The sequence below is a fragment of the Perissodus microlepis genome, chromosome 11 (genome assembly GCF_051167445.1).
Source record: "Perissodus microlepis isolate ML-2025 ecotype Zambia chromosome 11, ASM5116744v1, whole genome shotgun sequence".
NCBI classification, from domain to species: domain Eukaryota; kingdom Metazoa; phylum Chordata; class Actinopteri; order Cichliformes; family Cichlidae; genus Perissodus; species Perissodus microlepis.
The window spans coordinates 19,667,142-19,683,899 of NC_140471.1; the positions used below are offsets into that span (position 1 = coordinate 19,667,142).

Sequence of the window (16,758 nt, forward strand, 5' to 3'; positions counted from 1 at the left end):
GGATGACGGGTCCTAATGTGATTGGTCAATATGATGGACACTTCAGCTTACTTGTTTAACTGAATTACACTGTGACGGCGACACTGTTTTAAACTGTATTTGTTTACAATTTAAAAAATAAAACTTGCCAAATTGGTTATCAACAGTTATTGTTTGCTGTGCAGCAGTGGAAATAGTGAAAAAAAAAAACGGTTATTCCATATCTGGGAAACGCAGTGCCCTACTAGGCCTTTTCACCACGTGCACTTATTCTTTTGTGCCCGTGGAGGGGACAGCATATGATTCACATGATTTCTATACTCATCATATCACTCGGGAGTATCATGTCCTCTCTGGAGAGAAATATTTCATCACACGTTGTATTAAACTGCAGTAAACCTTCCCTAAGGTTTGGGCCCAGTTTTCCACAACACAGTGCCATAACTGAGCCACCAGCTCTGGGGGTTGAATTCTTCTAACTGTACTTAAGCTTTCCACCAGCAGGTGGCAGTGTCAGATTTATTTGGGACCAGAACCCTCCCAAAACAAAACAAAACCCTACAACCCTTCAAAACTGGAACAAAATATATAATATGCTAAACAGGAATATAGGCAACAATATTAACAGTATTACTGACTGGCTGAATTAGAATATTAGATTCCCTAAAATCTGCTGTTGACATTTTAGTTTTCATAATCTGATTTATTATTTACAGCATGTGACTTAAAGCCCTGGGGGAATACAATTCAGACAGCAGATGCCCCACCTGAATGCCTGATGTGCTTCATGCATGGATAAAAGACCAAGCCATTAAAACAATGAACCCCTTAAAAGCCATGCCTCTAAAAGACAGAAACAAAAACAGTACCTAAAATGCGGAGCAGTGATTTATTGGTCCAGCTGCCTGAGTGTTGTTGTTACTTTTCAACCTCTTTCCTCCAATGTCCTCATACTGTTCACACTATTGTCTCCGTTCCAGACCAACCTGAGCTGGTGAGGTCAGGGTAACATTGTAAAGGATTTCCTCTGGCTCTTAATGATTTCCTGTGTATTCATAAGGGCAACAATGCTGTCGAATTCAGTTACTTACCTGGCACACAGTAAAGGAATTACCTTTCAGTCAATAGCCAGGACCTCATTAGCTCATGATTGACTTCTATGAGACTGCAACAGAAGTGCACCTGCAAATTGTGTGTCATTATGGGAATGTATGGGCTTTATGAGTAAAGGAGCTACTGTCGTCTGCTTGTATGTAGGACTTGGCTGCATGTGAATGAATGTGAAAAGCAACAACATGGTATACATGATAAGAACCAAAAAGGAATGAAGGAAGTGAAGGCAACAGAAATACACATTCTTTTATAACCATGTTGTATATATTTAGAATCAATTTATTGGTACAAAAATATTACAAACAGGTAGAAGAATCCAGGTTTCCAAACCTTAAAAAGTTATTTTCCCAAAAGTTGCGCACATAATATGCATATTTATTGTCACTGTAGTTCCCAAAATCATAAGGAAAGCTGACATAATTAAGTTAATCTATGTTACGCCAGGTGTAGATTTGTATATTTCAGTATATGGCCTACAACAGCTGATCTCTAATTGTGTGCTTATTGTAAATCAATCCATGACCCATTTATCATACCATTACAACAGTCCTCAACCTGGAGGCAGTGCAGGCTAGCTAAATTAGTTTATGATTTCATTTAACAACATAAAAAGACTTTTTTTTACTTGTTAAAAGTAAATGAGAAATTAGATCCTCTAGCAACTGTTCCCACTTGTTCCTTATGCTTAATAAAATCAAATCAGTTTTGTTCCCCTGTATTTTATTGTTGTAAAACAATTGAAGCAGTCTGTATGTGACGGTGGGCACAGCTCAGCTGTTGCCCTCAGTCCAGGGATTGGCTTCAGAAGGCCCCGATCTCCATGCCCCATGGCCTGTAAGGTTTTGACAGTGTGGAGGAGGGACTCACGGTGCTGACGGCTGTCGGGGAAAGGAGAGGGAATGCGCTAAAGGAGAGGGGGAAGGCCGAAAGTGAGGACAGAGATGAGACCAGTGGTGGAGAAAGCTTGGTTGTTGGCATGGGAAGACTGAGGGGTAGAGAGCCATTGGGGGGAACCCTGAGGGACTCTGTGGGGGGCATGGCACTGAGTCTGGATGTCCCAGATGTCTCAGTGGAGGAGGAGGAGGAGGAAGATGATGAGGGTGAAGAGGAGGAGGAAGGGGCCTGGCTACTGGTGGTTCTGGATGCAGGTGTCCTGCCCTGGGGGTGCTGTACAAGGAGTGGGTGGGGTAGATGGGCAGGAGTAGCCCCGTAGGCAGAGCCCCAGGCTAAGTGTTCCAGTCCAGTGTGCACCTCCCTCTGAGAGGCATAGTTGCTGAGGTGGGACACCAAACGTACACGGAGGGTGTCTGTGCTGTCCCGACCCTCGATGACGCTCAGGTAGCGAGCTGTCTCTGCCAGGCACTCCCTGAAGCCCAGGCTGCGGTAATCCTTAGCAAGAGCGTGAGCTTCGAAGTAACCTGTGAGAAAAGAACAAACATGGTTAAATAAACATGTTACTCAAAGAATATGTCATATTTATTAATACCAGAGCTGAAACATGCATTTATTCAAAGAAAATATCCACTACCTTTCCCACCAGAAGCATGAAGCATCTTCAAATGGTCCACTGTCATTTGGAGTATTTCTGCTTTCTCCAGTTTAGCAGATCCCTGCAAAGACGTTATAATAAAGCGTCTCTTTCAGTTATATATTATTTATCAACAAAATTGTGTGTGCCAAATAAAATGAAGAATAACATACCTGTTTCTCAAAAGCACTCGGCACCAATCTTCTCAGCTCTGACAAACTGTTGTTGATCCGGTCACGTCTCCGTTTCTCAATGATCTGTTTGAAAACATATTTCAACATTAATTCAATCGTGCAGAGGATGAGAAACTTTGGAAACTATTAAACAAGAGCGGGAAACGCGGTTCACATACCCCTCTGCGCCTTTTTCTGGCTTGGACTTGCGTGGTTGTGGAGAGTGACATCGATCCGTGGGAGTCAATTTGACTAAAAAAGTAAAACAGTTTGTTTTTTTAATTACTGACAGAAAAACGATGTTGAGGCAATACATTAAAGAGCACTTAAAAAAAAAACAGGATATGTAGGGAATAACGCAAAAACAACCAATTCTTAATTAAGACATGTCGTATAGGTTGATTTTCTTTAAAATAAATAAATAAATAAAGTTAACATACCCATTTTCATCCCCACTGTCCTTCTCCACCTCAACAGTGTCGTCCAGGTCGCTGTCCGATGAGCTGTAGTTGTGGCTTCGCTTCATTTCGCCTTCAAGCCTTCAGTCTCTTCTCTCGGGGCACAGACAGCACGAGGTACGCGTAACAGTTTAAAACTGTCTGATCTGCATCTGCTGTGACTGTTTTCACACGGCGGAGAGGAGGGCGGGGTGACCGGAATGATGTGGGCGGGGCTCTGACAGACTTGAGCCAGTCAGAATCGAGCTGAGGCTTGAGTGACGGGGGCCTTATCAATGAAGTCTTGAAGGATCAAAGAGCATCATCCTAATAAAAGTGGTCTGAAATAATGATATCACATTATGAATCTATATATAAAAGCAATGTATTAATTAAACATTTTAATCCATCCTGTAGAGAGCTGGAGTGACTGCAGCATAGATTCTTCTCCTGCATTATAAAGGTTGGATGGTCTATTAGCTGACTGTCTTCAACCATGTGGTTCCAGAGTGTCATAGATTAGCCAGGAGACTCCACAGTGGGCCAGCGTGTCCACGCTCTCCTAGGGAACTTCCTCCTCTAAACCTTCTGCAAACAGGTCAACAGGCAGGCAGACCTTCCAATGGAGCCATACACCCGCTGGGTGAACATTCGTCTCTCTGCAGTGCAGTGTGCAAAAAAATAGAAATGTTTTCTTAAGCTTGAGCTATAAGCAGCTATAGAAACTATAACAGCATGTAAAGCTGCTTTGGGCATAAAATAAGGCACACAAGGGGAACAAGGGGGGGGGGGGGGGGGTGTCTGCAGAAGTGTGATAGGGTGACCCCACTAATACACACGGGTCAGGGGGGCAAACTATGAAACATGGGAGATTTCAGTGCTAGCGCTACTGTGTAACTGATTCCTTTAGGCATATGTTTTTAGTTTAGGGGCATATCAAATCTTTTAGTTGGGAGGGGGGTCTCTTTCGCTGTGGAGGCATGGTTTGTCAGGGAAGGATAAATAAAAGAAGTTCTAGTTCAAAACATCAAGTGAGGGGATTCCTGTTGGGCAAATGATATTTCTATATTTATGTATTTAGATATTTATATATCTCCAGCTAAGTTCCAGGACTTGGAGAAGTCGTGCTAATGTGCAATGATGCTGTTCAGTCTATGTTCTCTTTCACTTGTGGCCAGTGTGTATATATAAATATGTTAGACATTAGTATTGTACCTACAGTACAAAGTTTAGGTGTTTGTACTTTATTTGATGTTTTACTATTTCTCTTTGAGATATTTGTTAGTTTTCACATTGATTTCATTCTTTTGTGTACTCAGAAGAACCCAAAACAGTATCTCTTATTTTTTAGGGATTTTAAATGTAACGTTTTATGATTTTTCTGGTTTGAAAACATTCTTGTACTTTATGAGATATTTAAACTAATAAAATACTCTTGGAAAACTGTAAAATAAATAGAAACAGAACCAAAAACAGGGATGTTTGTCTTACAAGCTGACCTTTTAGTGCTTCCCACAGGGCAGTAACATGGGAATCTCACAAAATTTGGTTTATATATACTACCCTACACTACTAAAAGTACAGTTACTGTTAGTAGTTAAGTAGGCCAACTTTACACACCTACAGCATTAAGACTCCATAATTTCAGTAGAAACAATAAAAAAAAGTCAGTCATATATCACATTAAAATATTCACATCGAACATTTTCTGCAAAATACAATCGCTTACTCTTGATACTTTATGTGATAAAAACAATGCTTACATTTGTAACTGAACTATAAAAACCTAGAATATAAAATACTAGAAAAAAATAACTTAAAAAAAAGAGTTTTAACTGACTTGTAGTTTTTTGCTACATTTGGCTTTTTTTTTTTTTGGATTTTTGGGGGTAAAAACTCACAAAAACTCATGTATTAATAAGTAATTAGATACACTTTTAGATACACTTACAGGGTTACAGGTTAAAACAATAATGTGAATGTGGGACTTACTTTATTTACTTTATGTTACTTTATTTTTGAATTTTGGTATTGCTACTTTTATTGAACAATCTCAGCACTTCTGCTGTCATGTATGTATACCATATATCATGTATATGGTGTAAAACCATATCTAATTTCTATTATATACAATTTCTATTATTGTAAAACAAAAATAGAAAGTAATATTCGTACATTTAGTCAAATACTACATGATAGTGCAACTTTTAGATGCCTGAATATATATATTTTCTGCTGTTTTATCCTCCACAAAGCAGGAAATTTGATGCTTATATATATATATCACTATATTTGCCAACAAATAAGATCAGTAGTTACCCTGCAGATAAAGTGTTTCCATATGCAATATATGGTAGGATGTGATCCAGTTACAACACATCTTCCCTGCATAAAGAGCACTTTTATGGTCATATTGTAAGCACATTTAATTAATATATCTAAAATTGTTTTCTCTTGTAACAGAAGTTTGGTTTAATTACTTAAAAACAAAAGTTTTAGAACCATCACCTTACCAGGCTTTTGAAAAATACACATTTAACCACAAATGAACCAAGAATAGAAAGCAGTTAAGATAAAGAGACAGATGAATGTTAGTCTTTTCTGTCTGATGGAAGGTCTGTAAAAATGACTTGATGTTGGGATATAGCGCCTGCTCTGACATGTGCCTGACATGTCTGTTAAGGCTCTCAGCGGGAGCGCAGTGCCCCTGCTGTCTTCAATTCCAGTGCCTTGTAGAGAAGCAGCTGTTTCTCTCCTCTGTCCATCAGGTCAGTTGTTAACTTTGTACGCTGGGAGCTAGACAAGTGCGGATGAGAGCTTGATTCTATGGAGCAACTGGAGGCCAACACGCTGGTCCCAGAATGTCAGAGGGGCTTCAGTGGTGACAGATACAATGTGCAAGCTTCGGTCACTCTGTTGATGCAGTGAGCGCGGATGAGCCTTCACACCATCCCTCACACACAGATACATGCACAGACCCCCACCTAATCTCCTCTCCTTGTCATGCCTACCTTCATCCATTTCATGCATTTCCACATTCCCATACTCCCACTTGGAGGATTTATAGATCCTAACATGTGCTTAATCCAGTGCTGAAAAATACTCACGGCCTGCCTGCTCCCTTTTTGGACTGAATTTCTCATGCAAGATGCATGAACTGTGCCTTCTTGGCCTTCCAGTGACTCTGCTACATGTCAATCTGAATGTATTTATGCTCATTCTTTTGCACTGTTTATGATACTATTATGGAAATAGGGCCATTATGGCAACACAAACCACTCTCCTCACACCTGACCATCAAGGTCATTCACATTAGAGCTGACATTCCTGTGGTCCATTAAACATAATTACGATTCGTCTTTTAAAAACCTTGACTTTTCACCTGCGGTATCGCAACATCTCCTCGCCCTTCCCAGTCCACTTTTGGTGACGCTGGACGTGAATGTCCTGTTCTGTTTGAGTGTGTTTGGTTTTGGCTCATTTGTGTTGTTTGACTACCATCTTTACATTTAATAACTCCAACAGCTTACCAGTCTGCCTATTGAATGTGGGCGTAACTCGGCACCGATTTCTAGAAACCCCTCTCAACCCAGTGCCAGGAAGCTAAAAGGTATAAGCAAGCATTTGTTTGAAACTGGCGTGTGCCCAGCTGCCTTCCTCAATCTTCCCTCAGGTTTCCCTTGGTGACTCTTTGTGTGCAAGAGCACGGCCTGAGTGTGCGCTGGTGTGTTTGCATGTGTTTATGTGTGTGCGACTGAGAGTGTGCAAGTGTGTTTAGGAGGTGCTGTTTCCCACAACCCTGATCTAATTCCGTGGTAACTCAATCTCCGTGTGAGCGCTTCCCGGCGAGTGTTCTCCCACCCGTCGGCCGTCTCTCCCTGGCTGGCTGAGTGGCTGAGTGTGTCTGACGGAGGCCGGCTCAGTCCCATTGGACCCCACACCCCCACCCCCTGCCCTCTCCTCTCCGCCTTCATCCTACCCTCCCATCAGGATTGATTTACTATGTCAACCGTTGGGGCTGTCGGCAGCAGCAACGCTCACAGCCGTGCCTGCGTCCTGTGCGCACACCATCCTGACATCTTATACCTGTCACTCAACAACTGCTGAAGTGAACTGTGGGTTTGTGTGCTGTATGTATGTGTCCGTTAATGTGTGTGAGATAATTTCCTCATCCATATTTGGACGATGTTTGCCCAAAGGTGTGAGCTTTGCTGCACATTTACACTAGGTATGACATTATTATGTAAGGCAAGGAAAATGCCACCCATGCTGGTCCTCAATAGGTTGTTTGACTGAGGGAAATGTCTCCCAGACAGCTTTCATGCAACAATGTTATCCTATGGGCCACAGTTTCCTGTCTGTCCCCTCTCTTTCTGGTCAGCACCCAGGCGCTATATTGGGCAGGCCTGAAACCCATTCCCACTCCTTAACCGTAATACACCCGCCTTCTCATTCTTTACTTTCCTGTCTTTGTTGGCATCCATTCTGCTTGTACTTTTCAGATAGGTATAAGCCAGGGAGGATATGTTGACTTCCCCCTTTCTTTGTTTAGCAAAGGTTTTTTTTGCCTTTTCTTTTTTCTTTTTTTTTTATGAGGACATCTCCTCAGGCCTCAGGTCATAATACTGACACCAGGATTTCAGTGCCAGCTGACAATTACAGGGCTTGGAGTCGATTACAGGGCATGGATGGCATTTAGGAAAGATTCAGACAATACTTTGAACTCAATATGGACAACCTTATGTGCCGACTGGAAGGAAAAAAAAGAAGTGGATGACCTAAGTTACTCTTGAATAAATAAAATCTCTTTCACTCCTTTTTTTCCCCACAATGTCGCAAACTCCTGCACATAGGCCCCTCACAATTATATTGTTCATAAGGTTTACCAGAATGCTTCAAATTACCAGTTAACTTATGCAAGTTCACAATGGGGGGAAGGCAGATCACAAGACTGGTTCTCAAATAAGCGCAACAGGAGACAGCACGTGATGTCCTCACAGAGAAAGGAGGACCGCGGAGCAAGCTACTTTTAAGGCCACACATTGTGCTGCCACAGGAAAAACATTGTTTGCATATCAATGGTGTGTGTGTCTCTGTGTATGTGTGTCTTAAAGTGCAGGGGTGTGAGGGCTCTAATTGAAATGTATCTCCTGGTTTACATCACAAGAGACCCTCACTGACACCGGCCATATGAATTATTAGCCAAGTTAAGCTGCAGAGTCTCTGTTTCTGCATCTGTGTGTCACAAGACACGTTTGGTCATTTCTGTGGGAAATCAGTGTTTTAGAGCAAGTCTGTCTCTGAAGCTCAGCTGTCATTTTATGAGTAACTCTTTACCTCAAAAAACCTTTTCCAAAGTGTTTTTGGTCACTTACATGCAGTTTTATTTTCCCTTCCCAGTGCAGTTTCAAATAAAATCTGATTAGGAATGGGTATAACCACCAAAAATGTTATACATAATAGAGAAACTGAAAAGAGCCAATTTATGATGTGTCACAAGTTTATCAAAAAGGAGAGAAAAAAAGTTGTCTTTTTTTTAAGAGCCGGCTCCTTTCCCAGTGGATGCTCTGTGCCAGCTGTCTGCTCTGCAGTAAAGTACTGCTTTCCCAAGCTCTGACCTGTGGGAAAATCTGTTGTGGCCAGTAATTGATTCCGCCCTGCCAGCCCCATTACTCTCCACTGCAGTCAAACTGCCAGTGATCTGCAGAAAGCCTGTTAGCACAGCACCCCTTATTCTTTCTCTCCCCACTCACACAAGCATGAATCACAATCCAAGCAAGTCCAACTGTTACATCCAGTGTTGTTTCTTTTTTGCTGTCATTTTCCCCCATAATTCACATATTTTCTTCATTAATTTTCTTTCAATCCATTCTTAATTCATTATTATTCTTTTTTTTAATTTTCAAGTTATAATTGATTAGTTGTACCAGTAGGCTTTATTCTATACTATGACAACAATGTAAATATGCTAGAAGAAATGGATGGTAATCTCCCTGAACGTGCCCTCTCCCTCAGAGCTAGTCATGAAATATTAACTGCAGTCATCTGTTGAGATGGTTGAGTTGCTTGTCACTGCCTAACACTAGCCACATGTCTAAATAAAGGTAAGTGTTCCCCCCTTCCAATTAATCTTCAATTAGGGGTCTTGCTCTGTGCTGTTGCATCTGTGTTTCCTAGTCTCGCATCAGCAGGAGGGGTATTGGGTGTGTGTATGTGTGTGAGTATATGAGGGGGGCTTTCATGAGGATTATGAGGTTCGCAGGACGTGTATTCACATGATGGTTGTTTTGCTCTTCTAAGCGTCCCCACTTTTTCCACATGAACTAAATGGCAACACTCTGAACACAGGCTATTTAAACCTTTGGCAGAAAAGGTCACAATAGTCTTAGAAATAATTGCTCAGACTTAGAAAGACATAAGTGGCCTCAAGCCAGTGATTCTCATGACTCTGTGGCAGGCTTTATATAACTACCAGCTGAGGGTGCACTTTCCCATGTTGTAAGGGGTCAGGAGGCCACCCTCTAAGCTCTGTGGCAGTTGTTTTTCACACAAGAATTTCAACCCACTGTTGGATGATCTAAGAGAGCATAAAAGAGGAGCAGAGAACTGTACAGTATGCATCACTTTAGCTCCTGGTGACCCCTCCACCCACTGCACTCTGCACCCAGTGGCTGTGCCCCATGGGCAGCTCTCCCTGCACCTCTCTCTGTATTGACAGAACAAGTAGTGTCTGTGTGAGAGGCAGCCCCATGTCCCCCTCCCATCCCTCTCCTGCTCCTCTGTCGGTGTGCAAACCAGAAGCCTGAGGCGCAGGGAGCGTGTGGGATGAAGAGATGAGAGAGAAGATCAAAGCAGGAAGCATGAAAAAGCTCAAAGCACACAAGCGAGAGGCACCTCACTGACCCCTGCCACACACACTCAAACTCACACACATGCAGACACACACACACACATACACTCTTCATTTTGGCTGTGCAGAACAGTCGGTAACCAGCCTCTGGTTCCCCTAGCAGCCGTGTAAAAAGGCAAAGAGGAGAGGGCACATCACTCGGGCCGTGTGAGCCGTTCAGCAGATGATCTGGACATGCTGGGAACCTGACCTAAAGTGGTGCCCCCTGTTGGTGCCAAAGGTGTGGCACACACTGAATGTGGGCTGTACTTACTTCTCGCTCATCAGGTATTTTACATTTTTATCAAAAAAAGGAGAGAAAATTCAAAAAAAATTTGTGCAAAAATCTCTTTTAATTAAGTGGGTTTCTTTACTAGCTATGAATTTGTTGTAGTCTCAAGACATATTTTCATTGTCAGAATTTGACGCCTACAGCTGAAAAAAAAAAATCAGTCACTCAAAGGTTTGGATTCACAGACAAAACTCCTACGAGCGTTTCACTCATTTCTATGTGAGGGAAATTTAGCCCCTATACCTCAGACAAAAGCTTACCTGGAATAGAAGAAAAGACAATTTAGGCTTAAAAGAAGGGAATATGATCAAATGTACACAGAGTAGAAGAAGTGAAAAGACTTCCTTGATGTGGAACATGTCACTACTCTGCTGGACTCTCACGGCACTCAACATGATCAGCTGTGACCCCAGTTTTACCTGCTGCCATATAAAGTTGTCGTTTGGGTTTTAAACCATCCCAGTCAGACTGGCAAACTCCTCCTTGGCCCTGAGGATCCTCTCTCCATTATTCATGAGTCCTCAGGTTGGACCCTGGGAACAAGCTGAACGAGGCCCTGTGTCAATACGAAACACTGGCCGCCACAATGGGCTCTGCCTCCAACTACACTGTTGACAGACACCAACACAAAGGAGCTGAAAGGGGTCCCCCTCCGTTCTCACACACACTGAAGAATGAGTCAGTGTGCTGCCGCTCAGAGCTGTGTTTGTACAGTATATACAGCTTTTGTTCATGGTCACTGTTCTCCCATCAATGGGGGCTGAAGTGTTGATGAAAACCAGAAGGAAAGGACTTCTCTGTGGATGCCGGCGAGAGTTCATGTTCATTAGGTGGCCACTGTGCCTACTGGATGGCACCTGTATGTATGCGGAGAAACCCCAGGTGATGGGACATACTGGGACATTATGTGATGCATCACATCATTACTGTCTGTCACTGAAGTTAATAATAAAGTGATTCCTGGAGACCATGAAATCTAATATTGCAGCCATGTGACAGTCCCATTACAGATGTTCTATCTATAGCATGTATTCATTCCAGCATCGCTGATTTTAATCAATCACAAACTAACGAAATGGCTAAAAGACAAAATCGTTTCTTCTGTGATTTATCCCCAGAGCGAGTTTTTTCTCTCCCCTGGACCCACTGATGTTCATTTATTACTTAGCTAAGAGTTTCTTTTTTTAAAATAAATTTTTGTTTTATATTCAGTTAATATAAAAGTGTTCTCATACTGTGCTAGGTATCATCTTGAAGCCAAAAACTGCCTGATGGCCTGCCTGTTTTATTCCACTACCAAAACTCACAAGATTCTTCTTTTTTTAACGAGTTTATACTTCAGCAACCATTTCATACCTTGCAGGCAGTAACAAATCAGTTTTATATGATTTCACAACACGCCAATGTGAAATTTAACGATTGGAGGAGGTCATAGGACAATGAAACAGCAGTCCACATAGATGTGCCACAGGGCACTCATCTGATCTGAATCTGTTTTGGCTTTGAGCAGCTCCAGTCTGTATCTTAGCCATTCCCACTTTGATCATCTTCAGACATTTGTCAGCGGCACTCCGGAGCATTAATATTAGCCCAAAATATTTAGGGAAAATGTGAAAACTTAGCTTTCTTTTGCTCTTTGATCAAAAAAATACTTTATTTTAATCACTCTGTACTTTTGTGCTAAATACTGGCCTCCACAGAGGGGATTAAAAAAAGATAAGTAAATACATATGCTGGGTGAATAAATTCTTGTCTACTAAGAATGAAACATAGAACCTGTACTATACTATACTGGTTGAACTGGGATTAGTTTGCTTCTCTTTTTTGCATTGTCATACTTCACTTTGACATGTGTGGTATTTTGGGTTGCCTTTGCTCAGATATAAAGCGTACTGTAGTCTGCTGCTGAAACCACTAGGGGGCAGTACATTACAGTACCATCTCTTGTTCACATTGTAAACACAATACATTGTAACTAATATACACCATCGTCTACAATAATGTCCAAAAGTCTTGAGCCACTCCTCAGTTTTGGAAATTCGGGAACTAGGTGGAGGGATTCACTAAAACATGCACAAACACACACGGAAATAGAAGTTATTAATTCGATTTCAGTCATTTCTTTAAATGGTCTTCAGGAATAGTTCTAGAAGGACATTCAAAGATCCTCTTTGGCTGCTGGCTGCCTTTTGTTCTGTTCTGTCATTATGATCCCACACTGCCTCACTAATGTCGGGTATGCTTTTACTCTATTGGCAGTGTGTTTGGGATCATTGTCACACTGAAAAATGAAGCTGTAGCCAATCAGATCCATTGAGAGCATTTCTGATGAGGCTTCAGTGAACAGCAGACAGATCAGCTGAAGGTCCATATGCCCCTCTCAGGTCGCGTGTCAGGTCTTTGCAGGATTTTTTCCTGTTTCTGACTGACTTTCAGACACTGTTCATCTGCTGTATAAAGTATTTCAGGCCTGCGTGCTTGTCGTACAGCATACCCGGATGTACCAAGTTTTTGTGCCAAACACCTTCCTGGTGTAAAAATTGTATGTTATGCCGCTCTCTCTTTTTTTGGGAAGACTACTTAAAAATGATAGGTCTGGCTCCTTGGAAGCAAATTATGAAGTACTATTGTATGTCGAAAATATATATGAGCAAATAAATGTTGACCCCCCCGACCTTATAAATTTGCCTGATAATGCACTTTCACACAAATTGTTCTGTCTGCACCTCTAACACAGAATTAGCCCTTTTTAAGTATTAACTGCTGTTCACATGGCGCCACCTACTGCTTAAAGTCAACATAACTATATAAAACTACAAAGTAAAGAATTGTGTCGGAATCTTTTTTCCAATTTAACATTCTGTTGCAGTTGTGGGAAAATTCACTGAAATATAACACTTTATATTAGCAGTTTCACAATAAATCTCTAATAGGATATGTTTAATGTAAAAAAACAAAACATCTTCTTTTCTACATATAAATAATACTTTTAAACATTTAAATGATATTTATTTTTTAGTATTTATTCAGGAGTATTTAGGTGTCTATTTGCATGAATCATCACATGTCCTGTATATGTTTTGTTAACGCTTTTTAAACCCCTTTTACTTCCGTTTTATTGCTGAAGTCAGTAAACCCAGGATAAGCTACACATTTCACTTCTATCAAACACTTAATCAAAATCAGATGAAATCTGATTTAAAGCCACGCCCCTAATCTGCTGATTTCCAAGGCAACCCCGGCACCTGCTCTTGATTGGTGGGCCCGAATCAAACGCGTGCTCAATCAAGCTACAAATAGGCAATTTTCACAACTTCTCGGTCTCTTCGCCTTTCATCAGCAGAGGATTCAAGTATTCTTTGTCTGCAGCCCAAGCGTCAGCTTCACCTTCACCATCATGGTTGAGCAGTTTGTTGGAAACTGGACTCTTGTTAACAGCGACAAGTTTGATGACTACATGAAATCAGTCGGTAAGCTTGTTCATTTTGTGTGTTTGTTTGATTAAAACGATGCACGCTGTTATCTGTTGTATTTTAACAGTTTACTAATTGGATCCTTCCTGTGTTGTAGGCGTAAATTACACCACTCGGCAAATGGGAATCCTTGCAAAGCCTAACGTGGTGATCAGCATGGGTGATGATGGGTTTATTACACTAAAGTCTGTGACTACATTCAAGACCACGGAGTTCAAGTTCAAGCTGAATGAGGAATGCGACGAGGACACTGCTGACGGCAGAGCCACCAAGGTGGGTCATCCCAGGTTCAGCTAGACTTTATTTTACACACATTTTAAGGTCTTACTAAAGCCCTCTCTATAAACTTTCCTAATTTCAGACCACCATGACAATTGAGGATGGCAAACTCGTGCAGAAACAGGCTTGGGATGGAAAGACGACAAGAATTGAGCGAGCAATTGAAGATGGAAAACTAATAGCTGTGAGTAACTGATGGTTTATCTGTGCCATTAAAGCTGTTTGCTCTTTAAATGCAGTCTGCATGCCTAACATGGCGCTGTTGCTGCGCTACAGCTTTAAGTGAATGAATGTCTGACCTTTGAACCCTGTCTCAACAGAAATGTTACATGGATGACGTTGTTGCAGTGAGGACCTATAAGAAAGTAGCTTAATGCACTCTTTGTGAAGAGTTCCTGTTCCTCCAAGACTGTGCGCTACTGCCAAACATGCCAATAAAGTTTAAACTGTGACACTTCACTCTGTCTGACTCTTACTACAAAGTCTTGTACTTGTGAAGCATCATAAGGTGCACATTTATTGACTCTAATGTGACTCTGGTGCATAAACTCGAATGTCAAATGCTACTCATCCATGCAATTCAACATCCTTGACCTATTGGGGTTTAAATGATTGACACTGTGTGCAGCTCATGTCCTACTCAAAATTTACAGTGGCGCCTGTTTGTCTCCATTTCTAACACTACTTCCAAAGCCAGACTAATCCCCTTCAGTTTAACAAATTGCACTTTAAAAGGCATTTTCAATATGGCTGGTTCAATTCCAAGAATTATATCATAGACTGTATCAATAAGGCATGTCCTGCATCCAGATGCCTATCACTATGCAAGTGTGCATCCTTTACTAAAAATGCTGTGCCAGCTGCACATAATCAGGTCAAAGTTAAGGGTACAAAATTAAGGAAATGCCTCCCTGTATAGCTGCACTAGTTTAATGTTTGTAGCTGGCATGACCTGCAGTTACCTTTTCTACTAAACTGTAGCAAACTGTTTAGATGTGAAACCTTTTAAAGCAAGAAACCTGATTGGCTTAAACACACATCTGATCTTAAAGCTAGAGGGGAAGGGGGTTACAAAGGCCTTTTGTTTAAACAAAGGGAAGGAAATCTCCTAAAATCAGAGTAGCCCTCATATGACAAGGAGGTGAGAAGGCCAAATCCCTGCTTGCAGTTGGAGCAGTGACCTAGTCTTGGTTGCATGGATGCAAAATTCAAGTGAGTGCACATAATTAGTTTTAATTAGGGTCCTTTAGAGCACTACACTGAGGTATAAATCCTCCAAAAGATTTCCAGGCTGTAGTGAATGGTGGTGGTCAAGCAACAATGAGTATTGACTAATGACAAGCTGCTTTGTTTTGTCAAGAGCCATGTTATGTAAGATGGTGCCATATGCACACAAATGTTTTAGGTGCTTTGCCTGCACAAAGAATGTGTGTTGTGGAGCATTTACTTATATTTTTATAATGCATGCTCAGATATAAATAATGGAAGGTATGCGTGGAAACCCGAGGTCCTACCAGCTCAAAAAAACAAAACAAAAAAACCCTACAGATTAAGCATGCTTATGGTGGTGTGTGGGTGCCAGCTTTAAGAAGCACACTTCCTTTGAAATTGCTTTGCTCCCTTAAACACAATGACATGATCAGCTGCTAAATTCTTTTGTTCTTTTATTCATCATGAAAGGATGTGGTGGCTGTGTGCACACCAATACTGTAGCAATTATTCCATTTCTGTTTTATTTAAGAAAAGCAGCCTGTTGATTGTGATGGAATAATCTCAGTAACGACAGGTGGTTTCAGGTCCTACAAGGATCTCATTCATCAGCATGAAGCTGCAAGAAATGACATTATTTACTGTTACACAATAAATCGTGTGGATTTTAAGCTGGTCTCCAACTGTGATTCCAAAATTTGGGACATTCTGTAAAATGTGAATAAAAACAGAATGCAATGATTTGCAAATCTTGCACACAGAACACATATCGTATGTGTCGGCTGACTCATTTTACTATTTGTTTCATGATGATGAGGCTGCAAAATGTTTTCAATTAAAATAACATCTGAATCAGTTCATCAGCGGGACTCTTTTACTGTGAAGCCATGCTGTTGTGATAGATGCAGTATGTGGTTTGGCATTGTCTTGCTGGAAAACATGTCACCTGGATGGGAGCATATGTTGATCTAAAACCTGCAAGTGCCTTTCCATAGGCATTGATGCACCCAATTCCTGCACAGGAGGGTTTTAAAACGAGTCCTGATGACAAGCACTCTCTCCTCTTTAGTCCAGAGGACATGGTGTGCATGTTTTCCAAAAAAGTTTTAAATTTTGATGGGTCTGACCACAGAAAAGTTGTCTACCTCCCCTCAGTTCATTTTAAATTAGCTCTTTCTAGAGAAGATCCAGATTTCTGGATGGCTTCTTTATTGCATCATACATTTGTAACCACCATTTGTGGATGGCAGGGTGAACTTTGTCCACACTTTCATTTTTAATAAAATATATGTTTATGATTTTGCAAATCAATGCATTCTGCTTTTATTTTACACACACAACTTTTTTGGAACTAGACTTGTATTTGCAGTCATTTTATGTAGTCTC

The 16,758-nt window shown here is 41.2% G+C and overlaps 2 protein-coding genes across 2 annotated transcripts; one reads left to right on the forward strand and one right to left on the reverse strand.

Moving 5' to 3' along the window:
* Positions 1-1,489: 1,489 nt before the first annotated feature.
* On the reverse strand, positions 1,490-3,401 carry LOC146377634 (hairy/enhancer-of-split related with YRPW motif protein 1-like). The gene is made up of 5 exons (XM_084945060.1): positions 3,234-3,401; positions 2,973-3,045; positions 2,794-2,877; positions 2,621-2,702; positions 1,490-2,510 (listed from the first exon to the last, which is right to left on the reverse strand). Exons 1-5 carry the CDS (start codon positions 3,317-3,319, stop codon positions 1,894-1,896), a joined length of 942 nt encoding a protein of 313 aa, XP_084801186.1. The 5' UTR covers positions 3,320-3,401; the 3' UTR covers positions 1,490-1,893.
* A 10,322-nt stretch (positions 3,402-13,723) lies between these two features.
* fabp4b (fatty acid binding protein 4b) lies at positions 13,724-14,622 on the forward strand. Its single transcript, XM_084943171.1, has 4 exons — positions 13,724-13,881; positions 13,982-14,157; positions 14,246-14,347; positions 14,484-14,622. Exons 1-4 carry the CDS (start codon positions 13,809-13,811, stop codon positions 14,535-14,537), a joined length of 405 nt encoding a protein of 134 aa, XP_084799297.1. The 5' UTR covers positions 13,724-13,808; the 3' UTR covers positions 14,538-14,622.
* Positions 14,623-16,758: the final 2,136 nt, after the last annotated feature.

What these genes read in the sequence shown, in the direction of transcription:
- LOC146377634 (XM_084945060.1), bottom strand. Translation starts at nt 3,319, where the DNA reads ATGAAGCGAAGCCACAACTACAGCTCATCGGACAGCGACCTGGACGAC. An exon ending in CCAGAAAAAGGCGCAGAGGG is followed by an intron (nt 2,878 to 2,972) that starts GTATGTGAACCG and finishes GTTTTCAAACAG; the next exon opens with ATCATTGAGAAACGGAGACG. An exon ending in CGAGTGCTTTTGAGAAACAG is followed by an intron (nt 2,703 to 2,793) that starts GTATGTTATTCT and finishes ACGTCTTTGCAG; the next exon opens with GGATCTGCTAAACTGGAGAA.
- fabp4b (XM_084943171.1), top strand. Translation starts at nt 13,809, where the DNA reads ATGGTTGAGCAGTTTGTTGGAAACTGGACTCTTGTTAACAGCGACAAG. An exon ending in TGACTACATGAAATCAGTCG is followed by an intron (nt 13,882 to 13,981) that starts GTAAGCTTGTTC and finishes CCTGTGTTGTAG; the next exon opens with GCGTAAATTACACCACTCGG. An exon ending in AAGATGGAAAACTAATAGCT is followed by an intron (nt 14,348 to 14,483) that starts GTGAGTAACTGA and finishes CTGTCTCAACAG; the next exon opens with AAATGTTACATGGATGACGT.